This window comes from Cryptosporidium sp. chipmunk genotype I (genome assembly GCF_004936735.1).
Source record: "Cryptosporidium sp. chipmunk genotype I strain 37763 chromosome Unknown contig_2, whole genome shotgun sequence".
In the NCBI taxonomy this organism is placed as follows: domain Eukaryota; phylum Apicomplexa; class Conoidasida; order Eucoccidiorida; family Cryptosporidiidae; genus Cryptosporidium; species Cryptosporidium sp. chipmunk genotype I.
The window spans coordinates 347,537-374,412 of NW_027125624.1; the positions used below are offsets into that span (position 1 = coordinate 347,537).

The 26,876-nt window shown below is 31.4% G+C and overlaps 11 protein-coding genes across 11 annotated transcripts; 5 read left to right on the plus strand and 6 right to left on the minus strand.

Annotated features, from left to right (window-relative positions):
• Positions 1-422: 422 nt before the first annotated feature.
• ELE39_001815 (transmembrane domain near N) lies at positions 423-2,198 on the plus strand (the record flags this gene model as incomplete). Its single annotated transcript, XM_067345538.1, has 1 exon — positions 423-2,198. One exon carries the CDS (start codon positions 423-425, stop codon positions 2,196-2,198), a length of 1,776 nt encoding a protein of 591 aa, XP_067199426.1.
• A 553-nt stretch (positions 2,199-2,751) lies between these two features.
• ELE39_001816 (uncharacterized protein) lies at positions 2,752-6,912 on the minus strand (the record flags this gene model as incomplete). Its single annotated transcript, XM_067345539.1, has 1 exon — positions 2,752-6,912. One exon carries the CDS (start codon positions 6,910-6,912, stop codon positions 2,752-2,754), a length of 4,161 nt encoding a protein of 1,386 aa, XP_067199427.1.
• A 691-nt stretch (positions 6,913-7,603) lies between these two features.
• On the plus strand, positions 7,604-9,547 carry ELE39_001817 (ubiquitin fusion degradation (UFD1) family; the record flags this gene model as incomplete). Its single annotated transcript, XM_067345540.1, has 1 exon — positions 7,604-9,547. One exon carries the CDS (start codon positions 7,604-7,606, stop codon positions 9,545-9,547), a length of 1,944 nt encoding a protein of 647 aa, XP_067199428.1.
• A 13-nt stretch (positions 9,548-9,560) lies between these two features.
• Positions 9,561-9,980, minus strand: ELE39_001818 (uncharacterized protein; the record flags this gene model as incomplete). Its single annotated transcript, XM_067345541.1, has 1 exon — positions 9,561-9,980. One exon carries the CDS (start codon positions 9,978-9,980, stop codon positions 9,561-9,563), a length of 420 nt encoding a protein of 139 aa, XP_067199429.1.
• Positions 9,981-11,317: 1,337 nt separating this feature from the next.
• On the minus strand, positions 11,318-13,360 carry ELE39_001819 (tbc domain-containing; the record flags this gene model as incomplete). The annotated part of the gene is made up of 1 exon (XM_067345542.1): positions 11,318-13,360. One exon carries the CDS (start codon positions 13,358-13,360, stop codon positions 11,318-11,320), a length of 2,043 nt encoding a protein of 680 aa, XP_067199430.1.
• A 749-nt stretch (positions 13,361-14,109) lies between these two features.
• ELE39_001820 (replication factor C subunit 5) lies at positions 14,110-15,386 on the minus strand (the record flags this gene model as incomplete). Its single annotated transcript, XM_067345543.1, has 3 exons — positions 14,110-14,370; positions 14,479-15,054; positions 15,186-15,386. The coding sequence occupies 3 exons, from the start codon at positions 15,384-15,386 to the stop codon at positions 14,110-14,112; spliced, it is 1,038 nt and encodes a 345-aa protein (XP_067199431.1).
• A 584-nt stretch (positions 15,387-15,970) lies between these two features.
• On the minus strand, positions 15,971-17,050 carry ELE39_001821 (kinase p46 g22; the record flags this gene model as incomplete). Its single annotated transcript, XM_067345544.1, has 1 exon — positions 15,971-17,050. One exon carries the CDS (start codon positions 17,048-17,050, stop codon positions 15,971-15,973), a length of 1,080 nt encoding a protein of 359 aa, XP_067199432.1.
• An 893-nt stretch (positions 17,051-17,943) lies between these two features.
• Positions 17,944-19,647, plus strand: ELE39_001822 (glucose-6-phosphate isomerase; the record flags this gene model as incomplete). Its single annotated transcript, XM_067345545.1, has 1 exon — positions 17,944-19,647. The coding sequence occupies one exon, from the start codon at positions 17,944-17,946 to the stop codon at positions 19,645-19,647; it is 1,704 nt and encodes a 567-aa protein (XP_067199433.1).
• A 248-nt stretch (positions 19,648-19,895) lies between these two features.
• Positions 19,896-21,198, minus strand: ELE39_001823 (uncharacterized protein; the record flags this gene model as incomplete). Its single annotated transcript, XM_067345546.1, has 2 exons — positions 19,896-20,868; positions 21,095-21,198. The coding sequence occupies 2 exons, from the start codon at positions 21,196-21,198 to the stop codon at positions 19,896-19,898; spliced, it is 1,077 nt and encodes a 358-aa protein (XP_067199434.1).
• Positions 21,199-22,457: 1,259 nt separating this feature from the next.
• Positions 22,458-23,588, plus strand: ELE39_001825 (Sc6p-like; the record flags this gene model as incomplete). Its single annotated transcript, XM_067345548.1, has 1 exon — positions 22,458-23,588. The coding sequence occupies one exon, from the start codon at positions 22,458-22,460 to the stop codon at positions 23,586-23,588; it is 1,131 nt and encodes a 376-aa protein (XP_067199436.1).
• A 1,014-nt stretch (positions 23,589-24,602) lies between these two features.
• ELE39_001826 (heat shock Pfj2) lies at positions 24,603-26,408 on the plus strand (the record flags this gene model as incomplete). The annotated part of the gene is made up of 1 exon (XM_067345549.1): positions 24,603-26,408. The coding sequence occupies one exon, from the start codon at positions 24,603-24,605 to the stop codon at positions 26,406-26,408; it is 1,806 nt and encodes a 601-aa protein (XP_067199437.1).
• Positions 26,409-26,876: the final 468 nt, after the last annotated feature.

A 26,876-nucleotide genomic window follows, 5' to 3' on the forward strand; every position in this document is an offset into this window, starting at 1 on the left:
TGATTCACGCAATTATTTGCATGAATGCATAAAAAAATTACATATTGTATTTTTAGTTAGTATTATGAAATATGGATGTGTGACGAGTAGTTTGATGGCTTCTCCAAAGAGCTATGGTGTTTTAAAATGTGTTTTGCTGTTAGTTTTGCTACAATTTTTTTGTTTTTTATTTTATTCTAATATCAAAACTTGACTAACGTAAATGTGGCGGGAAATAATGTTTAGAGGGAAAATTGTTTCATGTAATGGAAAAAAAATGACAAAAAAAAGATTTAGAAATTAAAAAAGAAAAAAAGGAAAGAGATTCTGTTGGAAGGCTAATTAAAAGCAATTTTAGTTTAAAGGTATCTGAAAAAGGAAAGAGAGGTTGAAAAGGAATTGAATTTTTTTTTTGTAAATATTCCATTTAAGTAAGTTGATAAATGAGGCACAGAAAAGAACACAAAGTTGGAGAATTGAAGGCTTCTGGGAATGAAAAGGGAAAAGATTGTTCGAAAGTTGAGACTGAAGAAAAAAGATCAGAAAGAGAGTTATTGAAAATTATTTTGAACTTTACGGATCTGCTATTGCACTATTTTATTAATATTGTCAAATTAATTTTTCATTATATATTTGACCCAAGATTAAATACGATAAAGGAATTGTACCCTCATCATACAACTGGAAAGTATGAGCCAAGAAGTAAATTTGGGTACCGGTTCTTTTTAGTTTCCAATAGAGTGCAAAATATAGGTTTTGGATTTGAATATCGAGGAGTATATTATTTCAGTAATGCACATTTCAATGCAAATACAGATAAATTAAAGATAGAAGGGAGAAAAATTAGGCTTTACCAGCAGGGATTTACAATGCTATGTTCAAGAAGAGTACACAAGATGAAAAAGCCAAGGGATAACGAGGATTTGTATTTATTGAATCCTTACATGCCAACAATCAAAGGAAAGTGCGTTTACAAGAGTCCTTTTTATTATTCATTTTTCCCAATTGATTCCATTTGTAGGGAGTTTACAGGACTGCCTATAACTAATAGTAAAGGGGAGCTAGTATCAATTTACGATAATTTTAGGAAAATGGATAACTTGCTGTATAATATAATTGGGGATGATAACTTATGGGAAGAAGGCCAGAACGATTTATGTGTTGACTACAAGGTTGAAAATATTCTAACGGACCATAAAAATTTGCAAGTTTTCAGGGTATTTTCTGAATTTAGGGATGGATACGATAATCTTTATAATGATGAAACAGTTGGATACTTCTTTAATTACAATTCAATTACGTACATTTCTGGAGCGTTTGTCAATGATTCTGGGAACTTTAGTTTATCATTAGCATTGGAAGATAATAGAGCAGTTGACGATGTTGATAACTATTCAAATTTATATAGGGACCTGTGGATTTCAGCGCCAGATTCTAAGCATAATTTAAGCTTGCCAGAGCAAGATGAGGATGCTTTTGTATTGAATATTACTGGAGACAGCCAAAAAGAGATTAAGGGCAAGGTGAAGATGGATCTAAACCAACAATTTTGGGCAGAATTCGAGGGAGTTCCAAATAGAAAATTTTTAGGACTACCAATATTAAATAGAAATGGCCAATTAATAGGAATATATAGTGAGTTCAACATAAAGAATAGTTTTAGAAGTCCCAAATATTCAGTTTATCTGGGTGGGCTTAGTAAATTTAAGAATTATTTTCTAAGAATGAGTCTGAGAAATTCAAACAACATACCAATTCTCGAAGCCACTTATGACATGGAAATTCTCGAGCAGGCTGTTTCTCTTTGTTCTTTAGGCATTGGAATCAACGATGAATGCTGCAGTAAGTTAGTGAATAGGGTTATTTTTGGCGTTGGAAGCGAAGATATTTCACAACAAGTTTTCGATGATATTAAATTAATATTAAAAAAATATCAAAATTCATCCACATACTTTGAAAATATTGTTTCTGTAGTCAATAGCTCATCTATTAGATACTCCCAGGTACAAGATAAGAATTTCATTATAGCAAATACTGACTGGATTGGTTATTCTTACCTTAATAGCGATAACTTATTCCCTTTTAACTCTTCTAAGAGCCTTCTAATAATATTATCTCATTCCTCCACCATATTAATTGAAGAGCTTCTTGAAAATTATTACAAAAGTACTCATAAAACGAAGCGTGGATTTTATCTGAAATTAATTCCGAATAAATAAATTTTTATTTTTATTTTTTTTGATTAATTTTATACAGCACCCCACACCTCTGCGCAAATATATGCATGCAAATTATGTCGATAATGACGTGTATTGCATATAATTTTTTTTTCCTTTTCCACTAAAAAAAAATATTGAAAACTTTGATTTAGCAATTAGAAATAGCCTTTAATAATGTAATTTATTACTAACTAATGATTTTGCTTTTAAAAGTCCAAAATTAATGATTTTTAAAATTAAATGGTTGTTATATAAATCAACTCTCTTTTTCCTCCTAGTAAAAGTTATCCCTATTATAATATTAAAGACTTAGAATGATTAAATCTACTTTTATGACTTAAATTCGCATTGAGTCTTGAAATTTTTTACTATTCTTTTATTTATTTATTTAATTATATAAATAAATAAATTTTCAAACTCTTATATACTAGACATTCATTTGAGATATAAATACATTTATTATTATTATTATTATTATTTATTTATTTTTTCTTTCTTTCTTTTCTCTTATTTTCTTTAAAACATTAGTAAATTGTAAAATTACAAAAATAAATTATAAATTAATAAATAATATCATCATATTGATGAAGATAATTAGTAAGTTTTGTACAATGTGATATTTTGTGAATATCGGTAAAGAATTGCTTTTTCTAAAATGTTTCTTGTAGAATCTTCTAAGTCCATGTTTAAGATCAAAAGGTCCTCTATCAATAATTTCATAATCAATAATATCTAATCCATTTTCATTTTTGCATTCTTCTGGATTTAATAAACATTTACAATCATTGGAATAAGGATTATATGTACAATGACAACCAGGATTGAATGGATTAATATAGCATCCACATAACTTTGAATATGGATTTAAATTACATGGACATCCAATACTATAAGGACTTGTTGAACATCTTGGTATTATTGGAAAAATAATATCATTAGTACAAGAAATAATGGTTTTACATTCATTAGTCATAGGATATGTAATATTATATTGGTTGTTTTGCATTTGGCTATATATTGATTGATCGTTATAACAGAAACAATCAATTCCCATTGGATTAGTATAACATTTATATTCATTATTATGTATACAATAAATTGGATTATTAATACATATGAATTTTATATTACTGGTAGTTTTTAAACTTGCTTGACAAAATGGATTATGCTCATTATTGACATTATCAATATTTCTTTTCCATAGAATTATTTTACCATATTTATTATTAAATTCATTTTCTATTAATGTAATTCTTTCAATATCATTATAAGTTGGATAATTTATTAATGTATTTTTTATTATTGACAAATCAAATATTATACCTTTTAATTTACCATTTGGTAAATTGCATTTTTCATATCCACTAAACAATTTATTTGAATTTTCTGCATATATCTCATCGATTACAATATCTTGTATATAAATTCCTAATATATTAGAAATATGTTCTTTTAATTCCATTGTAATTTGTTTATAATTGTCTTTTCTTTCTTCACAAAATGAAGATTCTAATAATGCTAGTGTAATTGCTTGAATATGATTAGGGTGTTCAATTTCACTATTACTACTTTCTTCTTTTTCTCGTTTTCTTTCTTTTTCTCCCTCTTCACCTCCTCCTCCTCCTCCTCCTCTTCCAATAGTTGCAGGTAATTTAATTGGAATATTGCTATTATTTGTAGGAATTGAAGTGGAAGTATAGGTTTTAGAAGTGAAGGACTTTCTAGTAGTAGTAGTATTAGTAGTAGTAGTTGATGTTATGAGAATTGGTAATCTTAACAATAATTTATCTTCTTTACTTGCAGAAAGTTGATTATCTTTACCATTACTCATTCCATCAAATTCTATGTCATTATTAGGTATGGAATTAATTTTGAGTGTATTTGATAAATCATCAATATCGGAAGTGCTTGTTATTGTTGTGATAGTGGTAGCGGTTGTAGTGGTATTAGTAGTGTTTGTTGTTGTGGTAGTGGTGGTTGCCGTAGTGGTAGTTGTTGACTTTGTGGTTGTAGTGGTAGTTGTTGGCTTTGTGGTGGTTTCCGTAGTGGTTGTAGTGGTAGTTGTTGGATTTGTGGTGGTAGTGGTGATTTCCGTAGTGGTTGTAGTGGTAGTTGTTGGCTTTGTGGTGGTTTCCGTAGTGGTTGTAGTGGTAGTTGTTGGCTTTGTGGTGGTTTCCGTAGTGGTTGTAGTGGTAGTTGTTGGATTTGTGGTGGTAGTGGTGGTTTCCGTAGTGGTTGTAGCGGTAGTTGTTGACTTTCTGGTGGTGGTGGTTTCCGTAGTAGTAGTTGTGGTAGTTGTTGACTTTCTGGTGGTGGTGGTTTCCGTAGTAGTAGTTGTGGTAGTTGTTGACTTTCTGGTTGTGGCTGATGATGTAGTAGCAGAGGTGGCTGTTGGCTTTGTAGTATTATTAGTACTGAAAGTAGTTGATTTGGCTGCACCACTGTTGGAAGTTGTGGCCCTAAAGATAGAGGTAGAACTTATAGTAGTGCTAATCGGTTTAGCTGTACTTGTTGTTATTTTTGTAGGCTTGGCTGTATTCCTGGAGGTAGTGGTGGTAGTCATACTATTAGAAGTTGTAGATATGATAGCTTCAGTTGTAGTAGGTTTGGAAGAAATACTAGAATTTGTAAATGTGGTAGGTTTTGAGGTAATTGTAGTTGTTGATTTTGCAGTTGTTACCATTGTTGTTGTACTAACAGAAATTGTAGATTTGGTAGGCTCAGCTGTAGTGTAGATAATAGTAGTTGGCTTTGAAGATTTCTTGGTAATAGTAATGACAGTAGTTGTTGTAGTGATAAAAGTGCTATTTTTGGAAGTTTGATTATCATAAGTTCTAGGAATAATCAGGGAATCTGATTTATTGTAAGTATTTCCGTTACTACTAATGCCTTTAAATATTGAAATGTCTGATAAATTATTATTATTATTCAACAGTCGTTCACTATCTGAATTTGTATCATTTATCTTATAAATATCTAAAATTGATTCATTATTATTAAATTCACCAGTAATTTCATATTCAACCCTTTTCTCTCCATTATTCAATGATATGTTTTTAGGTTTAAAGTTTGTTCCCTTTTCTTCGTCTTCTTGATTAATTATAATAAATGGTCCTCTTGTTTCTATTAACGTGCCATCCTCTTTGTAAGTCAAAGGATCTCCATTATTTGAACTTTTATGATTTTTGCCAAGCATAGAGGTCGTATTGGAAGTGGTGGTAGTAGTAGTAGTAGTGGTAGTAGTAACATTAATAATAGTAGAAGTAATGATAGTTGACTCAGATGTACTATTAATAGCTGCCATATTATCTATGTTCAAAATATCACTTAATCCACTGCTTGAAAACTCATCTTTTAAAGTACTAGCACTTGCCCATGTTTTTAAAGATTCTGTTGTTGTTGTTGTTGTGGAAGTACTCCATAATGATTTAGATGATTTATTATTATTATTTTTACTATTATTATTGTTATTGTTACCAATAAAAGTAGTTATTGTACTGGTAGTATTATCAAGCTTTGAAATCTCTAATGTACTATTACTAGATGCCTTAATTGAACTGATTAAGAGTTTTGGAGGTGCTCTAGTTGTTAATCTACTTAATAATAAGAAAGATTCAGTATTTCTTGTACTTGTTGTTGTATTTTGTTTTCTAGTACTATTTTGACCTCTATTTAAATTCTTAGAAAATAAATCCGTTAAAAGATTAAACTTTTCCTTATTGTTTATTTCTTCACTTGAATTAAAATTCAAGTTATCACTATAAACTAAATCTTCTTCATTATTTTCATTAAATGAATTTATTTTCATCTCTTGTTCTTTCTTATCTTCTTCATTTGATGACCACTTTTCTTCAAGTCCATTATTTACGCTTTTGAAAGTACCATTGCCAGTTGTGTTAATGAAAATAGTGGAATTAGATATAGAACTGGAAGTAGTGGTGGTAGTGGCGCTGGTAGTGGTGTTATTAGCAATAGTATTAGTGGTAACAGTTGTTGTAGTTGTAGTTGTAAAAGGTAAAAGAATATGCTTAAATGGTATATTCTCCTTAATATTTTTAACAATTCTACCACTTTTTTCATTACTTTCAATGCTAATAAATGGAGGATTATCAACTTTTGCTATCGTTAAACTGCTAATATTATTACTATTTGAATTATCTTCATCTTTATTAATATCCTCAAAAGTACCAATTGTACTCGTACTTGTAGAAATAATACTCTTCAAAAAAGATTTTCCGGCATTATTATTATTATTAACACTACTAGTAATAGTAGAATTGCTGAAATTTCTATTCTTTCCAAATTTAGAACTATTAATAATAAATTCACCTGGAACATTCTTTACTGAATTCTTCAAGTTGCTCACATCCTTTATATACATATAATCAGGAAATGAGTATTCATTATAATATTGTCTAAGCAATTCATCTTTTTGAGATGTTAATAGCTTATTATTATTATTATTTTTATTATTATCATCAATAATCAAACCTGCATTTCTAACTTTAATCTCTATCTTATCTCCACCATTCTTTTTCTCTTCTCTACTCATTTTTACTATTTCATCTCTATTAGTTGACTTATTGTTATTGTTATTAATATTATTATTGCTATTGTATGCAGCTTCTAATAATAAATTATCCATATTTAATGAAAATATAACCACTATTATTAATAATAAAAAAATTGTTATTTTCTTATTTATTATACTCATTTTCAAATTCTTCAATTTACATATGAATATATTTTTCTTTTACTACTCTATTATTTATCTTAATTTATATCGTAAATTTCCAATGCTAGGCTAAATTACATTATCTTAATTTATGATTATTTTTTTTAAATTTTATTTTAAATAATTTCTATTCTCATATATTCAACTTTTTGCATTTTTTTTTAATATAAATTTTTAATACTTTGTATTCATTTTTAGTAACCACCACTTCTATTACTAAAACTAGTACTAATACATTTTTTAGGGGTAATTGTTTTTTATTTATTATAATAAATATAATTTCATCATATTATTCCATTTTTGCATGTATTATTTAAATTTACGAACCATGGCCCGCCAACTATGTTTACATGCATGCATTTTCGTCTCAAACTTTTTTTCTTATTTAAAAAATAAATTGATTTGTCTGATAATGACTTTGTGGGTTGCGCGGTAATTTATATATATATATATATATTTATTTATTTTTAATATCTTGAATAAATAAAAAAATTTAATTAATCAATTATATATAAATTGATTAATAGTGAACTTTTAATAGTAGAAATATTGGTTATTATCTTTGATAATAGCAATCCAAGTTAAAGATATTGATTTTTTTTTCAATTCTTTTTCCCTTCATCCACATCTTACCACCCTTTCCAGAAAAAAAAACAAGTAAAAAGGGTAAATGGACGATTTTAGTTCCTCCTTAATTAAATTAAGAAAGGAACAAGAAAAAGAAAGGAAAAAAATACTATACAAAAAACAAAAAGAAAAGAAATCCCAAGAAAGCAATAAATTTAAAGTTGATGATTACTTATCTAGTATTGAAAGAAGCTTTATTAAACAACAAAATATTATTTTAAATCAAGTGTCTTTAGAACATGAAAATTCAAATAATCCAATTTTTCAACAAGAAAATAAGTACTCCTGGATACTTAAACTGAATTTAAAAAATTATAATGATTCAAAATTCCCAAATAATGGAGAAACTGATCAAGTAATATTACCAAATAACCTACTAAAAATACTAAGTAATGACGAGTCTATATATCCACTTTATTTTAACATAAAATGTTTAAACCATCATATTTCTGAAAATATTAATCCAACTGAAACTCATTGTGGAGTATTAGACTATTCGGAAGAATCAGGATACATTTCTTTACCAAATAAAGTGCTTAGATGTTTAAAAATTAATCCAAATGACTCTAGTCTTGAAAATAATAAATCAACAATATGGATTCAAATTACATACAAGAAACTTTTAAAAGGATCTTTTGCTTCTTTTGAAATCTTAAATAGCCAAGATATATTCAAAATGTATGATATTGAATCTTTACTAGAAAGCTACTTGAGAAACAACTTTCTTACTTTAACTATTGGAGATACTTTAATGATTAATCAACCAAATTATTCAAGTAATAACTATTGTATTTCTTTGATTAAAGTCAAACATTTGGAACCTGAGAATTCTATTAGCTTAATTAATACTGATATTTCATTAGATATTATTTATAAAGATCCAAAGAAAGAAAAAATCCTTGAAAGTAATTTGGAAAACACTCTTGAAAATTCAATCAGATTAATAAATATTGGTGATGTTCTTAAATTTGATGATAATTTTGACGATTTAATGTATTTCAAATTAGATATACCACTTAACATGAAAAAAGTGCTTATCAATGAATCAGATACTGAAAATGCCACAAAATTAAGTATTTCAATCGTCTCAAATCACTACTATGATATTTTTGTCTCATTTCCCCCCATTTTTGAAGCATCATCACATTTATACATATTCAGATCGTTTCCTGAAGACTACTATTATTCTAATCCTATCAATAATAGTAAAAGTAAAAGTACTAGTCTTGTAATCTCCAGTACCGATTTCATTAACTACTTAAAAACACTAGAAAGCAATATTTCTTGTAATCAAGACTCATCTTCCTTGTTGGTATTATTTCCTTCAATACTATTCGTTACCATCCAAAAACATAAACTTATTTTCTCAACTGACAGTAATATTATTTCAAATAACGGGGAATCCTCAGAATCTTCTACCATTCAAGTAAATATTCAATATTGTAAGAAACAAAGTGCTCCAGGGATAATCAATAAATCATCAGAAAACGAATTTTCAACCTGTACTAATTGTAAAAGAAAAGTACCAAGTGATAATTTAGATCTACATTCTATACAATGCGAGAAAATGTACAAAAGATGTGATCAATGTGATCTTGTTTTAAAGAAGAGTGATCTTGAAAAACATACCCACTGTAATAAATGTATTAGATTTGGATTAAGCTTGGACCAAATTCAACTCCATGAAAAATTATATCATCAATTTACTCAATGTAAACTTTGCAATCAAGATAATATTAAACCTATACAGCTTACAATACATCAAACACAAGAATGCTCAAAAAGGATTATACTTTGTAGATATTGTAATAATTTTGTACAAGCCGGTACCGACGGGCATTATGTTGATTATAAAGATAAATATTATTATAACTTAACATCACACGAATCTTATTGTGGATCTAGAACAACAAACTGTTATATATGTAATAAAATCGTATTAATTAAAGAATTAAAATCTCATATTGATTTAGTACATAAAAAATAAATTTTATTAATTTCTATGAAAATTCTATTCTTTCTTTCATGAATCTACTGTTAGATGGAATCTGACTAGTATTTTCCAAACTTGAAACACTATGTTTTTTGGAGAAAACATCAAAAAAACTCATCAAATCATCTTCTAAATCTAATTTATTCACATTGTAATTTTTATTTTCATTACTATTAATCATAAAGTGATTACCCATATTAATTTTATTCTCATGTAAACTTTTCAATATAGTGTATGTACTCATTTGTTTAATCAAAACATCTTTTAGATATTCCTTTTCTATCCTTAAACTTTCAACTTTCTTTTTCACACCTACTCTATCATTAGATTCATTTTTTTCATTATATATTTCCCTAATCATAAATAGTACCCTATCTACTCCTTTAATAAATTCTCTGCATAAGGCTTGCTCTCTTAATAACTCCATCTTTAGTTCTTCTTCTTTTCTTTTACCCTCAATCCCTTGATGATCATTTTCTAAAAATAATATTACTTTATACTTTTTAATGATAAAAAATAATAATAGAAGTTAGTCAAATTTGGATTTAGTAAATTATTATTACTATTTTTTTTTATCAACCATCATCACCTTCCCTCCCTTAGTTCCAAACCTACCTTTTTAATCTCCAACTCTAACTTCTTGACCTCCCATTTTACCTCAGATAACATTTTTTCCACTAACTCTTTGCTTGCCCCTGTTATATACCCATCTGTATCTTTCTCTTTAACTCTATTTATTTCGATATTACCAGAATTTCCTAATTTGTAAACTTCATAATTTTTCTCCATATTTACTTTCCTATTCCTATTCAAACTACTAGTGAGTTCTCGCTTATTTTTCTCAACTATTTATTTACCTTTATTTCATATTAATAATATTAATAACTGTTTTAAGTTACTACAAAACGTTTCATCCAATCATTTAGGTAAAAGAATAATGTATTCTTTTCCTTTATGTGTTACTTATTATTTTATTAAAAATATTCTACAAACCTTCTGTTTAAAGCAATTAAATCATTCAATACTCATACATTTGTCAATTTTTTTTGACAATTCGGTTTCTAAGACCCTCTTTCAAGAATAAAGATAAACAGACTTTAAGATTTATAGATTAAACAAGGTTAAATAGAGCAAGTGATCCTTACTCCAGTTAGTCTTTTTTATTTCTTAATAATTTCTATCTTCTGTGTACAAAATAATAAATTTTTTCATCTGTCAATTTGAACAATTTCCCGTTATTAATCTTAATAAGATCATACTCCATGCATGTATACTAATAATTTAAGTAAAAGAAAGCCCGCTATATTACATGTAATTTTCTAATTGCTCCTCGCAGATGTATTTGAAAGTTTATTTGGAAAAGGAAAGAAAGTGTAGATATTTTTTTTAGTTTTTTTTTGAAAAAAGGATTTACATTTTCACACAATGTTTGGCGAAATTTTTTTCTAAATTGATGAAAATTGTTCTTTTTTTCATGATCTAAGAATTCTTGTGTAATTTTTTAGATATACTTTATATCTACTTTTTCAATTAAACAGAATTAATCGTTGCATAAGACAATATAAATACATAAAAATATTTGAATATATATAAAAATTTATTAATAAATAAAATTACAAATATATTTCTATGAAACTCGTGTAGTACTTATTAAAAAATGGCGCCAAACTCGTGGGGTTTTTTTCTAATTAATTATTAATTCAAAAAACTCGGCAAGATTACTATGGGAAGGAATAAAGGAAGAGAAAGCAAGTAAATAAATAATTAGTGCTGATAAGACCATGGGCCAAACTTATTTTTCTGAATTTCCTTGCACTTAATACTTAATTCCTTCAAATGCTCTTTGTTTATGCTCTTGATTAACAGTACTTCTGTAATGCTCAAAAGCTTCTCTAAGGAAGACTCTAGCTTGTCTCTAATTTCATGCATGCTTCTGTTCGTGCTCTGCTTTTTTGTAGCTTCACAATCACTATTGCCTTTATTACTACAAAAACTAGTACAAGTATTAGTAGCACTAGTAATATCAGTAGAAGACTCCAATCTAGAACTATAATCGCTTTGTTCAAAAATACTTGTCATTATCCCTTTGTAGTATTCCTTATATCTACCAATGGTTCGATGATTAACGTCTGTTTCCTGGGCAAAATCAGCTTCCAAATTTTGAGTAGGCTGGTTTTGTTCCGGATTCAAACCATTTTTGCAAGAATTTGGCGAATCACTACATTTTAAGTCATCATCTTGAAAATCTGCGATTTCAGTGTTGAATGCAGGCTGCTCCTCATCCTGTTCCTCCTTTTCTTTAATTTCATCATTGTCTAAAAAATACTCAAAACTTTGCATATTCAAATCAGCAGAATTTGTATGAATATTATTTCGATCCCTATGGGTATTATCTTTGTAGAATTCAATACAGTCATCAGAAGAGTTGGATGAATATTTGAGCTCCATTTCTTGAACATAATCAACATCCAGATCTATCTCAAACTGAGATTCTGTGATTAATTCACTCCATACATGTGGTAAAGAAATTATATTAGGGTCATTTGTTAGATTACTATGATTTACAACATTGTGATCACCATATTCATGAACTATATCTGAATCAGAGAATTCAAAGTCATGAACTTTATTACCACCACTACCAGTGCTTGTATTATTAGAAAATAAAGAATTAAGGTTATTGAAAAATCGAATCATATTACTCTTTCCCAGTTCGTCTCTGAGATTTAAAAATGTATTTCCAAAGATTCCATTCTTAGTTGCTGGAGTTGAGTACTTTATCGCATTCATGATATCTGCAATGTCATTTGAGCAAAGTATATTAGATTCAATTCTTTGAAGTCTATATAATATAAGCTTATATAATGGAACCCATCCTTGCTGAAAGAAATCATCCCAAAACTTTCCAATGATATTTAAAGGTATACTATATGAGAAAAGAGTTAGGAACCAATCGGTAGCTAACATATCAATAGTACCACCCTGCCTAATAATGTGATCCCATATAATATGCAATTCCTTTTCCATTAATTGGTCCAATATTCGACATTTTACTCTTAATCCTGGTAATCCCGATACAAACATTTCTCTCATACCATAATTAAACATTAAAGAAACCAATAATTCAAATGCATGCTCCTCACTACTTGAGTGCCAAAGTATACATCCTACCAAAAAATTCATACCTTGCACGTAGCCAACATCTATATCCATTAATGAATATATTAACAAAATCTTACTCAAGTAACTCTTACCTTCATATTTGAAATAAGAAATTGATGGATACGTCCTACATACATCCATATATATACTATTCATTACCCTATTACTAAATATTCTATTTATTACGCCATCTGCTGTCAGGTCTATTTCAATTATATCGTTTCCTTCCATTCTAACAATGTACTCGATAATATTTATTAATTCTCTGTAAATGGTTGTCAAACCTAATTCATTAGATTTTGAAATCTCCAACCAATTCTGCATTCTCATACATCTTCCCTGATTATCTTTATCACAATCACAATGGGGCTCAACTTTATCAAGCTTTAGAAATCGAACAAAGCTAAGTCTTTTTTTTTCATAGGTTTTCTTTTTTATATCTGAATTTACACGCCTTGATTCTTTCATAACCGTCTCCTCTTGCTTTTTTCCTGATCCAGACTCTGGCTCTGATTCTGACTCTGACTCTACTTCATTCTTTGAGAACTGCATTTCCTTTGCATTACTCAATGAAGGAACAAAATAATTATATGCCTTTTTAACTGCTAGCAAGGTCACAATATTTGTTTCCTCTTTCAATTCCATTAATTTGTGATAAAAATAACTTGCCGATTCTTCTTTTTTAAACTCCCACTAAGTCTATCCATTTGCCACTTCTTTCCTTCTTGTACTTTTTTCTAATATTCACACAATAATTTTACTACTGAATTTTAATAAGTCGTATTTTTCCCGCCTTTTCCAGTTATGACAATTATGGGCACACAAAAAAACTGTACAGTAATGATTTTAAGTTTAAAGAGCTTTTAGAGTATTCACTGAAGAACATATTAGGTATTAATGGAGATAATAGGTAACCTGAATTGCATAATAATCCACTTATTTTTTTGTAAAAAATGTTTATTTATGGTAAAAATAAATACATTTTAAGTTGAGCAATAGCAAAGATAATAATATTGGAAAAAGATAAGAGAGGAAAGGGAAGGGGATGAGCACAAATAATCTTAAATTAAAATGTGAAATGATTCTTGCGAGTTATTATTGCCTATTTACATATTTCTCAAATTAATATATTGAAGAACTGCAAAACAACGGAACGCTATGTTGGTCACATAAGTCTTAAGACCTATTTTCCTCTCTGATTAACAAAAACAGTACCAAATAGAAAATAGTCTAAAGTTATTAATATCCTAACTACCCTTTTAAATCAGCTTTCTCTTCCATAATATTAATATAATGGCCAGTATGCATGCACTGCGCGCCAGCGGTATTTGGATTGTGTATGTATGACTACATTATATCATCTGTGACAGCAGACGAGTGCAGATGGAATGGAATTATTTTGAATACTTATGGCAATTCATAACTTGAGCGAGAAAGGCTTCAATATGCCATATATCTTTATTTCCAAGCTTTAAGGTATGCGCATAGTGGGCAGCAGCATTAATAATAATTGGGTGGGCATTAGCAGAAACAATTGAAAGTAGTTGTTTAGTTAGTGTGACGAGAATGAGATCGGCTGGAATGCAGCTACATAGCAAGTCGTATAGAGGCTCCCTTGCATCTAAAAGCGTTTTTGGGTGTGGATTTTTAACAATCTGAGTAAAATAAACAGAAATATAGGTCGTTAGAGGTGGGGTGGTGTGGAAAATCAATTAAGTGAGATTAGAGATGTGCAAGTGTTACACAATTTGATGGGAACTTACGCTAGTGACAATATCAATGCAAACCTTTTGCCATGGAAGCTTTAAAGCGCTTGGTGGATGTGAAAAGGATTGTGTAAAGGCAGTTTCTAATATTAGAATTGCTCTTCTTAAGTTACATTCAGATTCTGTAACAATTTGCTCAAGATAATTATTAGGTACCTGAAGGTTTTCAGAATTAGAAATAAATCTCAGAACTTGAAGAACTTCTTCAGGAGAAGGCAAAGGTACCCTAATGCATAAGCATCTGCTTCTTAAGGGGGGGATGATCGATGATAACTGTTCACAGTGTAATATTAATCTACTGTTATTTGAATACTTCTCCATAGTTCTTCTTAGCCCTGCCTGGGCCTTTAAAGATAAAACATCAGCCTCCAGTATTGTAAATACACGATAATTTGGGCCTTTAGAAAAAAATGAGTTAGCTCCCATTTGTGAGCTTAACTGCTTAATTAAATATTGTGTAACTATGCCGTCCTTTGTACCCAAATCTGGTGCACTAATTTGCATATGATGAGAACTTTGGCATAAAACAAATTCGCTATTTGTTCCTTCTGGTTTTATCATATCCGCTTTTACCTATAAGAAATTACTTTAGTTAATTGTACTTTAGGCAAAATTATTATTGTCTAATCATTTCTTTGAATTGAATTCTCAGTTCAAACAATAATAATAAAAAATACTATTAATTTCAATATCTGCTAACTTACCTTATCCACTGAATCTCCAAAGATTTCGTGTAAAACTGAAGAAATTCTTACTTTTTTCCCTCCCCCTGAAGGGCCATAAAAAAGCAAATGTGGAATATTACCATTAGAATTCGAAGTGATCTTTTCTAAAAGATTATTTAGTTCTTTATTACACTTTAAATCCTTTAGATATCGTGGCTGATACTTATCAATCCAAAGCATTTCACAATTTTTCCCCACTTCAATTAATATATATTTTTACTTTTTTTTTCTATATATATTAATATATAAATTTATTTACACTCCTAAATTCAATTGTTCTGATTTGGCGCCAAATTAGACTCATTCATCAGCAAGTTTTAATTTTCAAGTCAAACAATACTGAAAAGCTGTAGAATACGAGTATAACAGCGAAAACATTAATTAATTTAATATTTAGAATTTAATAAATCTAACAAAACTATGACTGAGCATTAAAATAAAAAGAAATAAGAGGGGTTCTAGGTCTTCTCAAAGCTCCCACTTTCCTCTAAATCTCCCCTCATCTCGTAAAAATATTATTTTTATCAAGTATAAAGTCCAGATTCCAAAATAAATATATACAGCAGTATTAGAGCAATAAAAATAATAATATGTAGTTCAGTAATAATAGTAATCGTGTTTATTGTGGCAGTCAATAGATATCCACTTCACATTTCAATTCGATTCGGCGCTCAAAAATTGCATGCATATATATACGCATACAGTAATGCCAGTGTCCAGAGTATTTGAGAATATAAGTTCCGTTAGAATTATAAAATATGCCATTAATTATACTGTTGGTTAATCTTGCTATTTTTACAAACGTTTTCGTCGTTATTGCCATAATTTTCAACATTTATAGTTTTATTAGAATTTTCAGTTAAAGAAATTTCTTGGGTAAGAGCTTCTCCTGATGTGTATTTGACGATAAAAGGATGCTTGAGCATATCAGTAATTGTGATTCTGTTTTGGGGCAATTTCTGCAATGCAGAATGAATGAATCCAACCAAAATTGGAGACCAGTGAGGCGAATATTCGGGCTGCTTGTTTTGAATCAAATAGTACTGAACATTATGGCCCTGGTTTGAAGGGAAAGGTGGTTCACCCTTAACCAGTTCATAGCACAAAACTCCCAAAGACCAAATGTCTACTTCTGGTCCATACTCTTGCTTCCTAGTAATCTCAGGTGGAAGGTAGTCATAAGTCCCACAAAATGTTCTTCTCCTGCTCTTGTTATTGTTAATATGGGAAGACCAACCAAAGTCTGCAAGCTTAAGCTGCCCATCCACTCCTATCAAAATATTCTCCGGCTTTATATCCCTGTGAATAACATGCTTCCTATGGCAGCACTGAATTGCTTCAATCATCATCTTCATGTATCTTGCAGCTTGGTATTCCTTGAGTGGTCCATCTGTACATAACTTTTCATAAAGCTCTCCGCCTGGAGCTATTTCTATTACAAGCCAAATTCTGCTCTTATCTTCAAACCATGCATATAGTTGGAGGATATTCTCATGCTTTAAATGTGCCTGAATCTCTATTTCTCTTCTAACTTGTACTTCCATTCCACTCTTTACGAGATTCTTCTTCCTAAGTACCTTTAAACCTACAATATACTTTGTTCTTCTTTCTCTTGCCAAGTAAACTGACCCAAACTGGCCACTACCTAACTTTCTACCAATATCAAAATCTGAAATACTCAACTCTGGGCAGTGCAAAGGGCACGCCAAAGCCAAGTCTGAGATTGAATACATCCTTGGAGCTCGTAAATAGGGTGAATTTCTTCTTATTACTCTGGTCGTTGTCATCCTTTTTTCACTTGCATTCATCTCCTCATTTATTGCCATTTTTGTATTTTCTGGCATCTTCACATTAAATCGTTCTTAAAACTAATGCCTATCTACTATTCAAAATTCACTTCTCACTCTCTCCCTCTAACTAACCTAAACTTCCACTTTAGTTTTGTTTTCTGCCTATTTGCCTCACCACTCCCTGCCAGTTTAGGGGAATAAAGAGATTGCAATTATTCTTGCTATCCTCGTATATTCTTATCCCGCTTTATACCAACTTCCTTTCTCAGTTCCTATCTCCACAGCACTTTTTATTTAGGAATAATTACTCCCTCTTCGTTCTAATTTATCTCAACTTCCTTATCCCTCTGTTGCTATTATTGCAATTCTATATTTGCCTCTTATTCCAATCTCTTTTCCCGTTATCTATTCCCTTCACCCCACATAAATATTCAAGTTTGTTCCCGCCTATTTCCCTATGCAATTTTTATTTACTAATATTCCAATCGTTTATGAAAATGCAAAAGTTACTCAACTTTCTTCTCCTCTTTGTACTCCATGTTTTATTTCTTTTACTAACATTTTTCTGGAATCTTAATCATTTTCAAACTTAAACCTCCACTAGCACATTTTTTTTTATTTACCTAACTTCCTCACAAACTTTGCCTCCGCCCACCTCACATAAAATGTTAATTGCCACAAATTTATTATTATTTTTGCATGGCTTGCCGCTAAACTTTTTAAACTTAATTTCCAAGTGGACTGGCGGTAAAGAAATTGTAATTAGTAGGAAACCGGGAATATTAAAATTGAGGGGACAAGTATTCAGTTTTGTTAAGACAAATATTCGCCTTATTTTTCTTGATTTCAGTGTGAATTTGACCGTTCCAACCTAATAAGTGAGTCTATAAGATTAAGAAATAAGTTTATAGAGTTGATCCATTAGGCTGATTGAAAGTTAAGCTATAATGCCAGAACTATATGAGCTCCCATCATACTCAGCATTGAAAGAGTACGCAAATAAGCAAAAATGCATACATTTAAGAGATCTCCTTAAAAACGAAGTCAGGAATTCGTGTTTGACAGTCAACTCTGGTGAGATTTTTATGGACTTTACTAGACAAAACTTGGATGAAGAAGGTTTCGAGCTTTTGATTAAATTGGCAACAGAATCAAATTTAATGGAGAAAATTAAATTGCAACTTAGAGGTGGGATTATTAACAGCACAGAAAAGAGAGCAGTCTTACACACTGCCTTGCGCTCAAAAAGTAATATTCCTATTACTCTTGCTTCCGGTCAAAATGTACTAAATGATGTAAATGAGGTAAATAGGAGAATTTTCAAATTTGCAAACGCTATTAGAAAAGGAGAACTTCTCGGCTCCACGGGAAAAATACTCAAGGATGTTATCTGTATTGGAATCGGTGGCAGTTATCTTGGGCCTGAGTTTGTCTACGAAGCATTAAGAACAACTCAGGAAGGCTTTGAGGCTTCCATGGGAAGAAGACTACGCTTTTTAGCCAATGTCGACCCCATAGATATCAGAAGAGCTACTGAAGGATTTCATCCTGAAACTACTCTTGTTGTCATTGTTAGTAAAACTTTCACAACGGCTGAGACCATTCTTAATGCAAAAACCATTAAAGAGTGGCTCCACAAGACTCTTAAAAGTGAAGTTGCTGTAAGTAAACACCTTGCTGCAGTCAGTACCAATATTAAAGCTACATCCGACTTTGGGATTCCTGTTGACCACGTTTTTGGATTTTGGGATTGGGTTGGTGGCAGATTTTCTGTATGTAGTGCAGTGGGCCTTGTACCACTTTCAATCCATTTTGGCGCCAACATTTTACAAGAATTTTTGGATGGCTGCTGGGATATGGACCAACATTATGAAACTGCACCAGTTAGTAAGAATTTGCCCGTCTTATTAGGTCTTGTTGGTGTCTATAATTCGACTTTTATGGACAAAAATTGCGTTGCAGTTCTTCCATACTGCGAAGCATTGTGCAAGTTTCCTGCACATGTGCAACAATTACTTATGGAGAGTAATGGAAAGAGCTCAAGTATTGATGGAAATATGCTTCATGATAAGATCAAGACTGGCGCCATATTTTTTGGTGAACCGGGCACTAATGCTCAACATAGCTTTTACCAACTATTGCACCAGGGCAGGAACACAACAAATTGTGAGTTTATTGGGTTCGCCAAGTCTCAGTGTGACTCCCAGATTTTAGGTGATCCAATTTCTAACCATGATGAGTTGATGTGTAATTTCTTTGCTCAGCCGGATGCATTGGCGATTGGTAAAACCCAAAGAGAGCTGAATCTTGAGGATTGCCCAGAGAATCTGATTCCTCACAAATTGTTTCAAGGAAATAGATCCTCAATTTCCCTCTTATTACCTATCTGTAACGCATATTATATTGGTCAGCTTCTTGCATTATATGAACACAGAACTGCAGTGGAAGGATTCATTTTGAACATTAATAGCTTTGATCAATATGGGGTAGAGCTTGGTAAGGTCCTTGCTAAGGATATAAGAAACATTATTTCACTAAAAAAGACCAACTCACCTCCTGAGATTATTCAAAATAAGGAAGAGAAGATTCCTGGGCCTACTAGAAGATTAATTGACTTCTATTTGAGGCTTTCCCAGAACCCAACGAATTGAATATTGGATGATATAGCCCAGGTGACTAGTTCATTTTTAATTCGTTGAGTACCCTCTTAGAAATCTACTGTTATATATAGAATAATATTGAATATGGGAATAAGCGGGCTTCTAATATGGCTTAAATTATTTGATAAGCTCATAAACAAGCTTTAAACATTTTATTAATAGGAAGAAAAGAATTTAAGTACTTATTTCCAAGGCTAAACTCTAGGTACTTTTAGTGTTTTAAGTTCAGTAATTATATGTTAGTCTTTCATCATTTCCAAGTCATGGTTAATGTAATAATAAAAGTCTTCTCTAGCTTTATTTTGAGCGATTGCCAATTTGTACTTGTTGGATTTGAGAATACTCATTACATCTTTAAGATACTCACCGCTTAGGCTTTTTGGTTTCTTGATTAGGTCAGTTGTAATTAATCCGTGAGCTGGAGAAACTACAGTGGGTTCTATTAACTTCCAAAAATGCCTAGGTTTAACAGAATAATTATATTTACCATCAATTTCCAAATTGTTTATATGACGGGTTATTCTTAACAAACTTTTATTTAATCTAGAAAGTGCCTGACTTTTCTTTATATACATTGCCTTTGAAAAGAATCCTTTAAACTTGTTTTCCGTTTTGAAGTCATTATAGGCCTGCAAATATGAGGATAGAATAAGGGGGTAAAATGAATAATATGTCCATCTGATGTTTGTTGGAAATTCCTTATATAATAGTGACTTAAGGATAGTCACACTGGCAATGATACTAGCAGAAGCAATACTTCTTTCCTGGTTAAGATGAAGTATTTTATGCTTCTTAACTCCGGTAGAAATGAATGTACTCTTTTTTTGTCTTTTAGATAATTCAAGAGAGTACTCAGCAAACTTGATTCCACTTTTAATAATGCGGTGATATTTAGCCTTATCATTATCATAATTTCGGATAGTACTATTAAAAGTAATATCTTCAATGCTGAAATGTCTCATCATTCTAGTGTCAAACTTAACAAAAGAGTCTTCATATGCTTTATAAGATTTTTTTTTATCGGAATAATCTTCAATTGATGAGAAGCCAGAAAGTAAGACTTCTTTATTTGGCTCTTCAAAGTTATCGTTTAAGCTTTTATCTTGCTCAATTCCTAACAATATATTTTCCATCATTTGGTTATCAGCCTCCAAGTCAACTCCAAATGAAACAATGCCTTCACCATATCCGTTAACTTTCAACTCTTGAGACCTAAAAAAATCAAAAAGCGAATAGTTTTCGCAAATTTTTAGTAATTAGAAATTTTAATAGTCTCAATTTCAAACGCCATTTATTCTGCAATTTGTAAGTTGATTTATACATGCATACAAATCCACATGCAAAATAAAATTAAAACTCCCGGTATTAGTTTAATGTTTTATATTACATGTTTTCCGTTTGGCGTAAAACTGAGATCCAATAGAATATTTAAGCTTACCTAACTAGAAAGTCGTGAATTCCATGTTGAAGAAAGTTTTTGGAAGAAAATAAGGTGATAAAGGAGAACAAAAGAGCATTGAGGATGTTTCTTAAGGTTATCATTATTTGCTTCAGAGATAACAATATAGGTTGATAGAAATATACGTAATTTTAGATCTAATTGACCTCTTTTTGTTTATTCCAGTCAAGGCTGATTTTATTCTTTTTTCTTCTTTTTAAACTAGTAATTCATTACCTGCTTTTTTCTTTGTTTATTTAAATGCTCCTCAGAAATGAGAATTTTACCTATTATCGAAATATTCTTATATATTCAAAAATATTTTGTTTTACCACTTTCGTTGTTATAATATTAATTAAATATATTAATATTACATATTTTTTTTTAGATTAACTTCTATTTATCCATTTATATTCCCGCCAAACATGCAAAATTTTCAAGATTATTAACTTTCTCTAAAGGGAGGGGGGCAGAGCGTACAATTTTATTTATTTGCTTAAAAAAGTAAGCGGTGCCAAAGAAGGAAACTAATCGAGGAAGAAAAGCAACATGAAATCAGAGAGCTAAGAGGCGAAAAGTAAATGTGAGTAAAGATCTAACTTTATTGTTTTTTTTCCTTGCCCCTCGAACTTAAATATTAATTATACCTCGTAATAATATAAATGTACTTTTATTTAAAAAAACAGTTCTGCCCGCCCACGGTTGCCGCAGCAATGTGCCGCCCAATTCGGTACCTCATTGATGTATGGAAAAGGCCAATTTTTTAATAACTGTCTTGTAATTAAAGGATATTTAATAAGCAAAGCAATGCCCACGTTCAAAATATAGCAATAATATTTATAGGAAATAAGGCCCTACTCGGAAAAAATACAAATGTTAATTATTATATATATATGTATTAATATTTATTTTTGTATATAAATTAAAATTAAAGTGAAAGGTTTAATATTACTAAGGGGAGAAGGAGAAAAGAAAGAAAACGTGAGATTGTTTTTATATCCATTAAGACAAATAGACCACGGTAACTTTTAGAAGAAAGTGTACTTTAGATATTGTATAGTTACCACTGTATAAGATTACACAGATCTCTCAAAATTCTTTTTTGAATTGGTCTATTATATTTCCAGTTAAATTAATTGAATGGAAAATTACCAAATTATTTTGCAAAAAGGGCAAATACTGGAACTCTTTAATATATGTAAATATATTTAAATATAAATATATATATATATTTATATATATTAAATGTAAATTTATTCTTGACGAGCATTAAAAGTAATAATCACATTTAAGCTTAAGCACGAACAATAAGAATTATATATATATGTATATATTAATACAGAAGGGCTAATACAAGATAAAGATGGTTCACGAATATATTGGAAGCAAAATTACAATAATTTCCCGTAACGATAAAAGATACGAAGGTGTCCTGCACTCTATAGATGTTGAAAAATCCACTATCACTTTAAAGGATGTTAGATACTTTGAGAATGATTTAAACGGCACTCCAGGGCCTGCATCCTCAACCGTTTTTGAGATGATTGTTTTCAGAGGAAGTGACATTACGGATCTTGCAGTTTGTCAGCCTGCAGCAGTGGCAAACAACAATGGGCTTCCTGATGATCCCGCAATATTATCGGTGAATGGAGGATCGGGAAAAACTTCTGCCCAAAACCAGAGCCATGTTGCTGATTCAAATAATACCAATCATCAACAACAGAAGGCATTCGAAACCGGCTCAAATAATTCCAGGCGTTCACCAAAAATGAGCTACAGCAGTGCTGTTTCCGGAGGAAAACCTTCGGGTTCTAATCAAGGAAACTCCTCCGCTTCAAATGGACACAAGGATCATTCCAAAAATAGACAAAAAGGTAGTGGTTATTCAGGGAGATCTTATAGAGGTAGCGGAGGAAGCTCTCACCACTACAATAATGGTGGTCATCAAAGATCTTTTGTTGTTGGAGAGTTAAAGCCTAGAATTAATCAGGCTCTCAAAGCAGAACTTGATACTGAATTTGATTTTTCTGAACAAAACAAGAAGTTCGAGAAAACATTCAACGAAGGAATTGCTTCTGCTCAAACAGAACAAGGAATTAAGTTAGGAGGCACCGTCTCGGAAACTGGTGACCAATCTGGAGCTATAAATACAGGTCTGTGTGCTAGTGGAAATTCCAATGGAAACGATACTACCGATGACAACTCATCAAAAAAACTAACAGTTGGAGGATATAACAAAGTTTCTGGATTCTTTGACAGCATTTCATGTGAAACTTTAGATCCTGAACGTTCCAAGAAACCTCAAGGTTCATCAGACCCACAAGCTAAAGCTCTAAGGGAAAAACAAAAACTCATCGACAAGGAAACCTTTGGAACATCTGCTGTAAAACCTCGTACCGGATCCTATAACAGAGGTTCTCATCACAGAAGAAGTGGAGGAAGTCACAGAGGTGGATATCACGGAAATAACAGATTTAACAAAAGAGAAGCATGATTTTCTACCCAGTCCACCTGAACTAACCCGCTATGCATACATGCATGCACGTAATTCTCATTATGTAATTTTGTATCTTACGTGACAGTTGGGAATATATATCTATTTAACATATTTTACTTGAAGCAGATATTGGAGGAATTCATTTGAAATAATTGGGAGCCTTTTTATTGCTAAAGGTTCACCATTATTCATTTTCTTTTTTCTTTGTTGATTATAATTCACTAGATCACTTTTTAATTCTTCTACCTTCCTGTTCACCTTCTTTTCCCAACTGCTTAATTTTGATCCTGGAATACTGCTCATTTTTTTTGCCCTATGCTCTTTCTCGTTTTATCTTTGTTCAATCGAGTCCAGTTCTGAGAGATACGTGTCGCAAAAAACGTGAAAATATACCCTTGTATTATGTATTCATGTTAACATCCACTCCCCATGTCGCTACCCACTTCTTTTCTATGAAAAGTTTAATTCTTTGGGGTCTCTAATAATCAATTTAAAATTTTTTTATTAACACCCATTAGGCGGGAACATGCAGGATATTAAACTAATTTATAAATTAAATTATATAAAGTAATAATTACGTGTAGGTACCGGCAATATATAAATTATATAAATAGTATGTGGTTACATTTCATATATTAGAATAACGAGTACAAAGCTTTACAAAAATTGGAGAAACTTCCCTATAGAAAATATACTTATATATTGGGGGAAATTAAAGGGTTAAAGAAAGTGGAAAAGGGAAATTATAAGGGGAACTGTATCTAAAATTAATCTCCTTTCAGTAAAGCAAACGAAACTAAAAGGTAGGAGTTAAACTCTGCGCTTTCTCGGTTAAAGAATCTAATTTGAACAGGAATTATAAATTCTTTCGGGGTTTTAACATAAAAGAAATAAACAGGAAAAGAGGTATATAATCATACAAGGGATCTCAAATACTAAATTGTAGGGAGAAGCTTGTACTTAGTTTTCAGAGCAGATAATAATCGTCTTTAAATTCATGGCAAATCGAAGATGCTCTTCATTTTGTTTGTACTAAGACTAGTATTGTTGCTGGTAATACCAGTAATTGCAGGAAAGGATTACTATAAGATTTTAGGGGTTCCTAGAAATGCAAATGAGAACCAAATAAAAAGAGCATACAGAAAACTAAGCTTGAAATACCATCCAGACAAAAATCCTGGCTCTAAAGAGAAATTCATGGAGGTTGCCAATGCATATGAGGTTTTAGTTAATCCTGAAACCAGACGTAAATACGATGCTTTTGGAGAAGAAGGATTAAAATCTGATGGATTTGGTGGAGGAGCGGCAGATGGTGGGTTTGATTTTGGTGGATTTGGTGGTTTTGGAGGTTTTGGGGACTTTGGGGGTTTCAAGTTCAGTGCAGGAGGAAACACTTTCCATTTTGGAGGTGGAGGGCCGTTTGGTTTTGGAGGAGGAGGTGGTAGTAGACGCCAAGGAAGTCATTCTAGGCCGCATTTTGAATCTCAAGGAAGCTCTCATAATAATTTGTACTCTGACTCAAAGCATGTTACTGAACTTTCAACAATGTCAGCTGGTGAAATTAGAGAAAAAATCAAATCTAGAGAATGGATCATGATTGTTAACTTTTATAGGCCTGGATGTGGACCCTGTAAGCAGTTGGTACAAGCCTATGGAAGTATAGCAAAATTGATGTCCCAGTATGACGTAGAGTTTGGGGCAGTGAATTGTGATACTCACTTTCAACTTTGTCAATCCTTTAATGTTGAAAGGTATCCTCACCTAGTCATGTTCATTAAAGGTAAAAATAGTCAGTTGGTTTACACTCCAAGTCCGGGATCTAAAAATCCATACAGCGAGTCAAATATAGGCAAATGGATTACAGAGAAGATGCCAGATCACTCAATGCGTCTTAATTCTTATAGCCAAGCAGTTCAGTGGCTTAAACTCGGGAAGCACATTCCAAAGGCAGTCTTGTTCACAAACAAAGACTCTTCCTCTCCTTTACTCAAAAAGATCGCAAAAGATTTTCAGAATAGACTGAACTTAGCAATTGTCTCGATAAATAATGACTGGTTGAAAAAGATATTTTTTGCATCGCCCCACATGGAAGCTTCAAAGCCTACGAATCCTCCTTATATTCTCTCGGTGGATGAGATTAGTGAATCTGGAACTAAAGCTGGAGGAAAAGTTACAGTATCATCAGTAACTGCTTCTGGAGAATGGATTTCTCTTAATACTATTTCTCATGATGTGATTACCTTAACATTGAGCCGTATTGTTGGTTCATTTAGAGCAAGAAAACAGCATGATATTAACGAGACCTTGAAGAGCAAAGTCCAGGAGCTTACTTTTGAATTGGTTACCTCCAAGGGGTTCTGCTCCGAAACTGATTCAAGATTTTGTGTCATTTTAATTATGGAAAAGAACAACTTTAGAATAGACAAGCACTTTGAAGATCTTTCCTTCAAGTATAGAAACGACCCAATCAACTTCTTCTGGATCTCAGCCTTTAGAAATGGCAAAAATGGCCACTTCTTAGATACTTTTAAGTGCCACTCTGAGTTTTCCCCGTCTTCAAAGACATGTATAGCCATTTATAGAGCTAAGAGAAGGAAATTCCAAACCTTTAATAACTTCGAGCAGCTTCCTAAATTTATTGACGGTCTTCTGGACGGATCTCATTCTCTCTCATCTAACATCCCCAGATCCACTCCCATCCCCGTTCCGATTGAGGACGAGCCAGCAGCTTCACACCAAAACTATGAACAAGATCACGAATACAGTGACTCCGAAGACGCAGATCTTGACCAGGATGATTCTAGGGATGAACTTTAATGAAACCTAATTCATCCACTTCCGGTCTCACAAATTAACACCCACACCCACTATACTATTGATTCTTGGCTCCGTCACTGGAATCCACCTAATGATGGCATCTGATTGAGATAAGGAGTAAGTTATAGAGGCCTTCTCAACTTGGTCCTCAGTACAGTAGGTATATTTTTATTACTATTTTCATTTTTTAAGTTTTTGTTCAAACTTCTTATTTGATGAAATACCGTTTTTCACTCATATTCCCGCCAAAACATGCATATTTGCATTAAAAAGCTGCAATCATAACTTAGCCTTGCTAAAAAAGATTCTAGAGATAAGTGATAGGACAATCACTCGCCTATCTCCATAAAATGACGCCAGCCCGTTCTTTTTTTTGAATAATTTCTTTTTTACCTCATCCATTGCTTTGGCCACCCTTAAAAATAATAATCAATTCCCCATTGCCTACGCGCCCTCCCCACGTAAGCA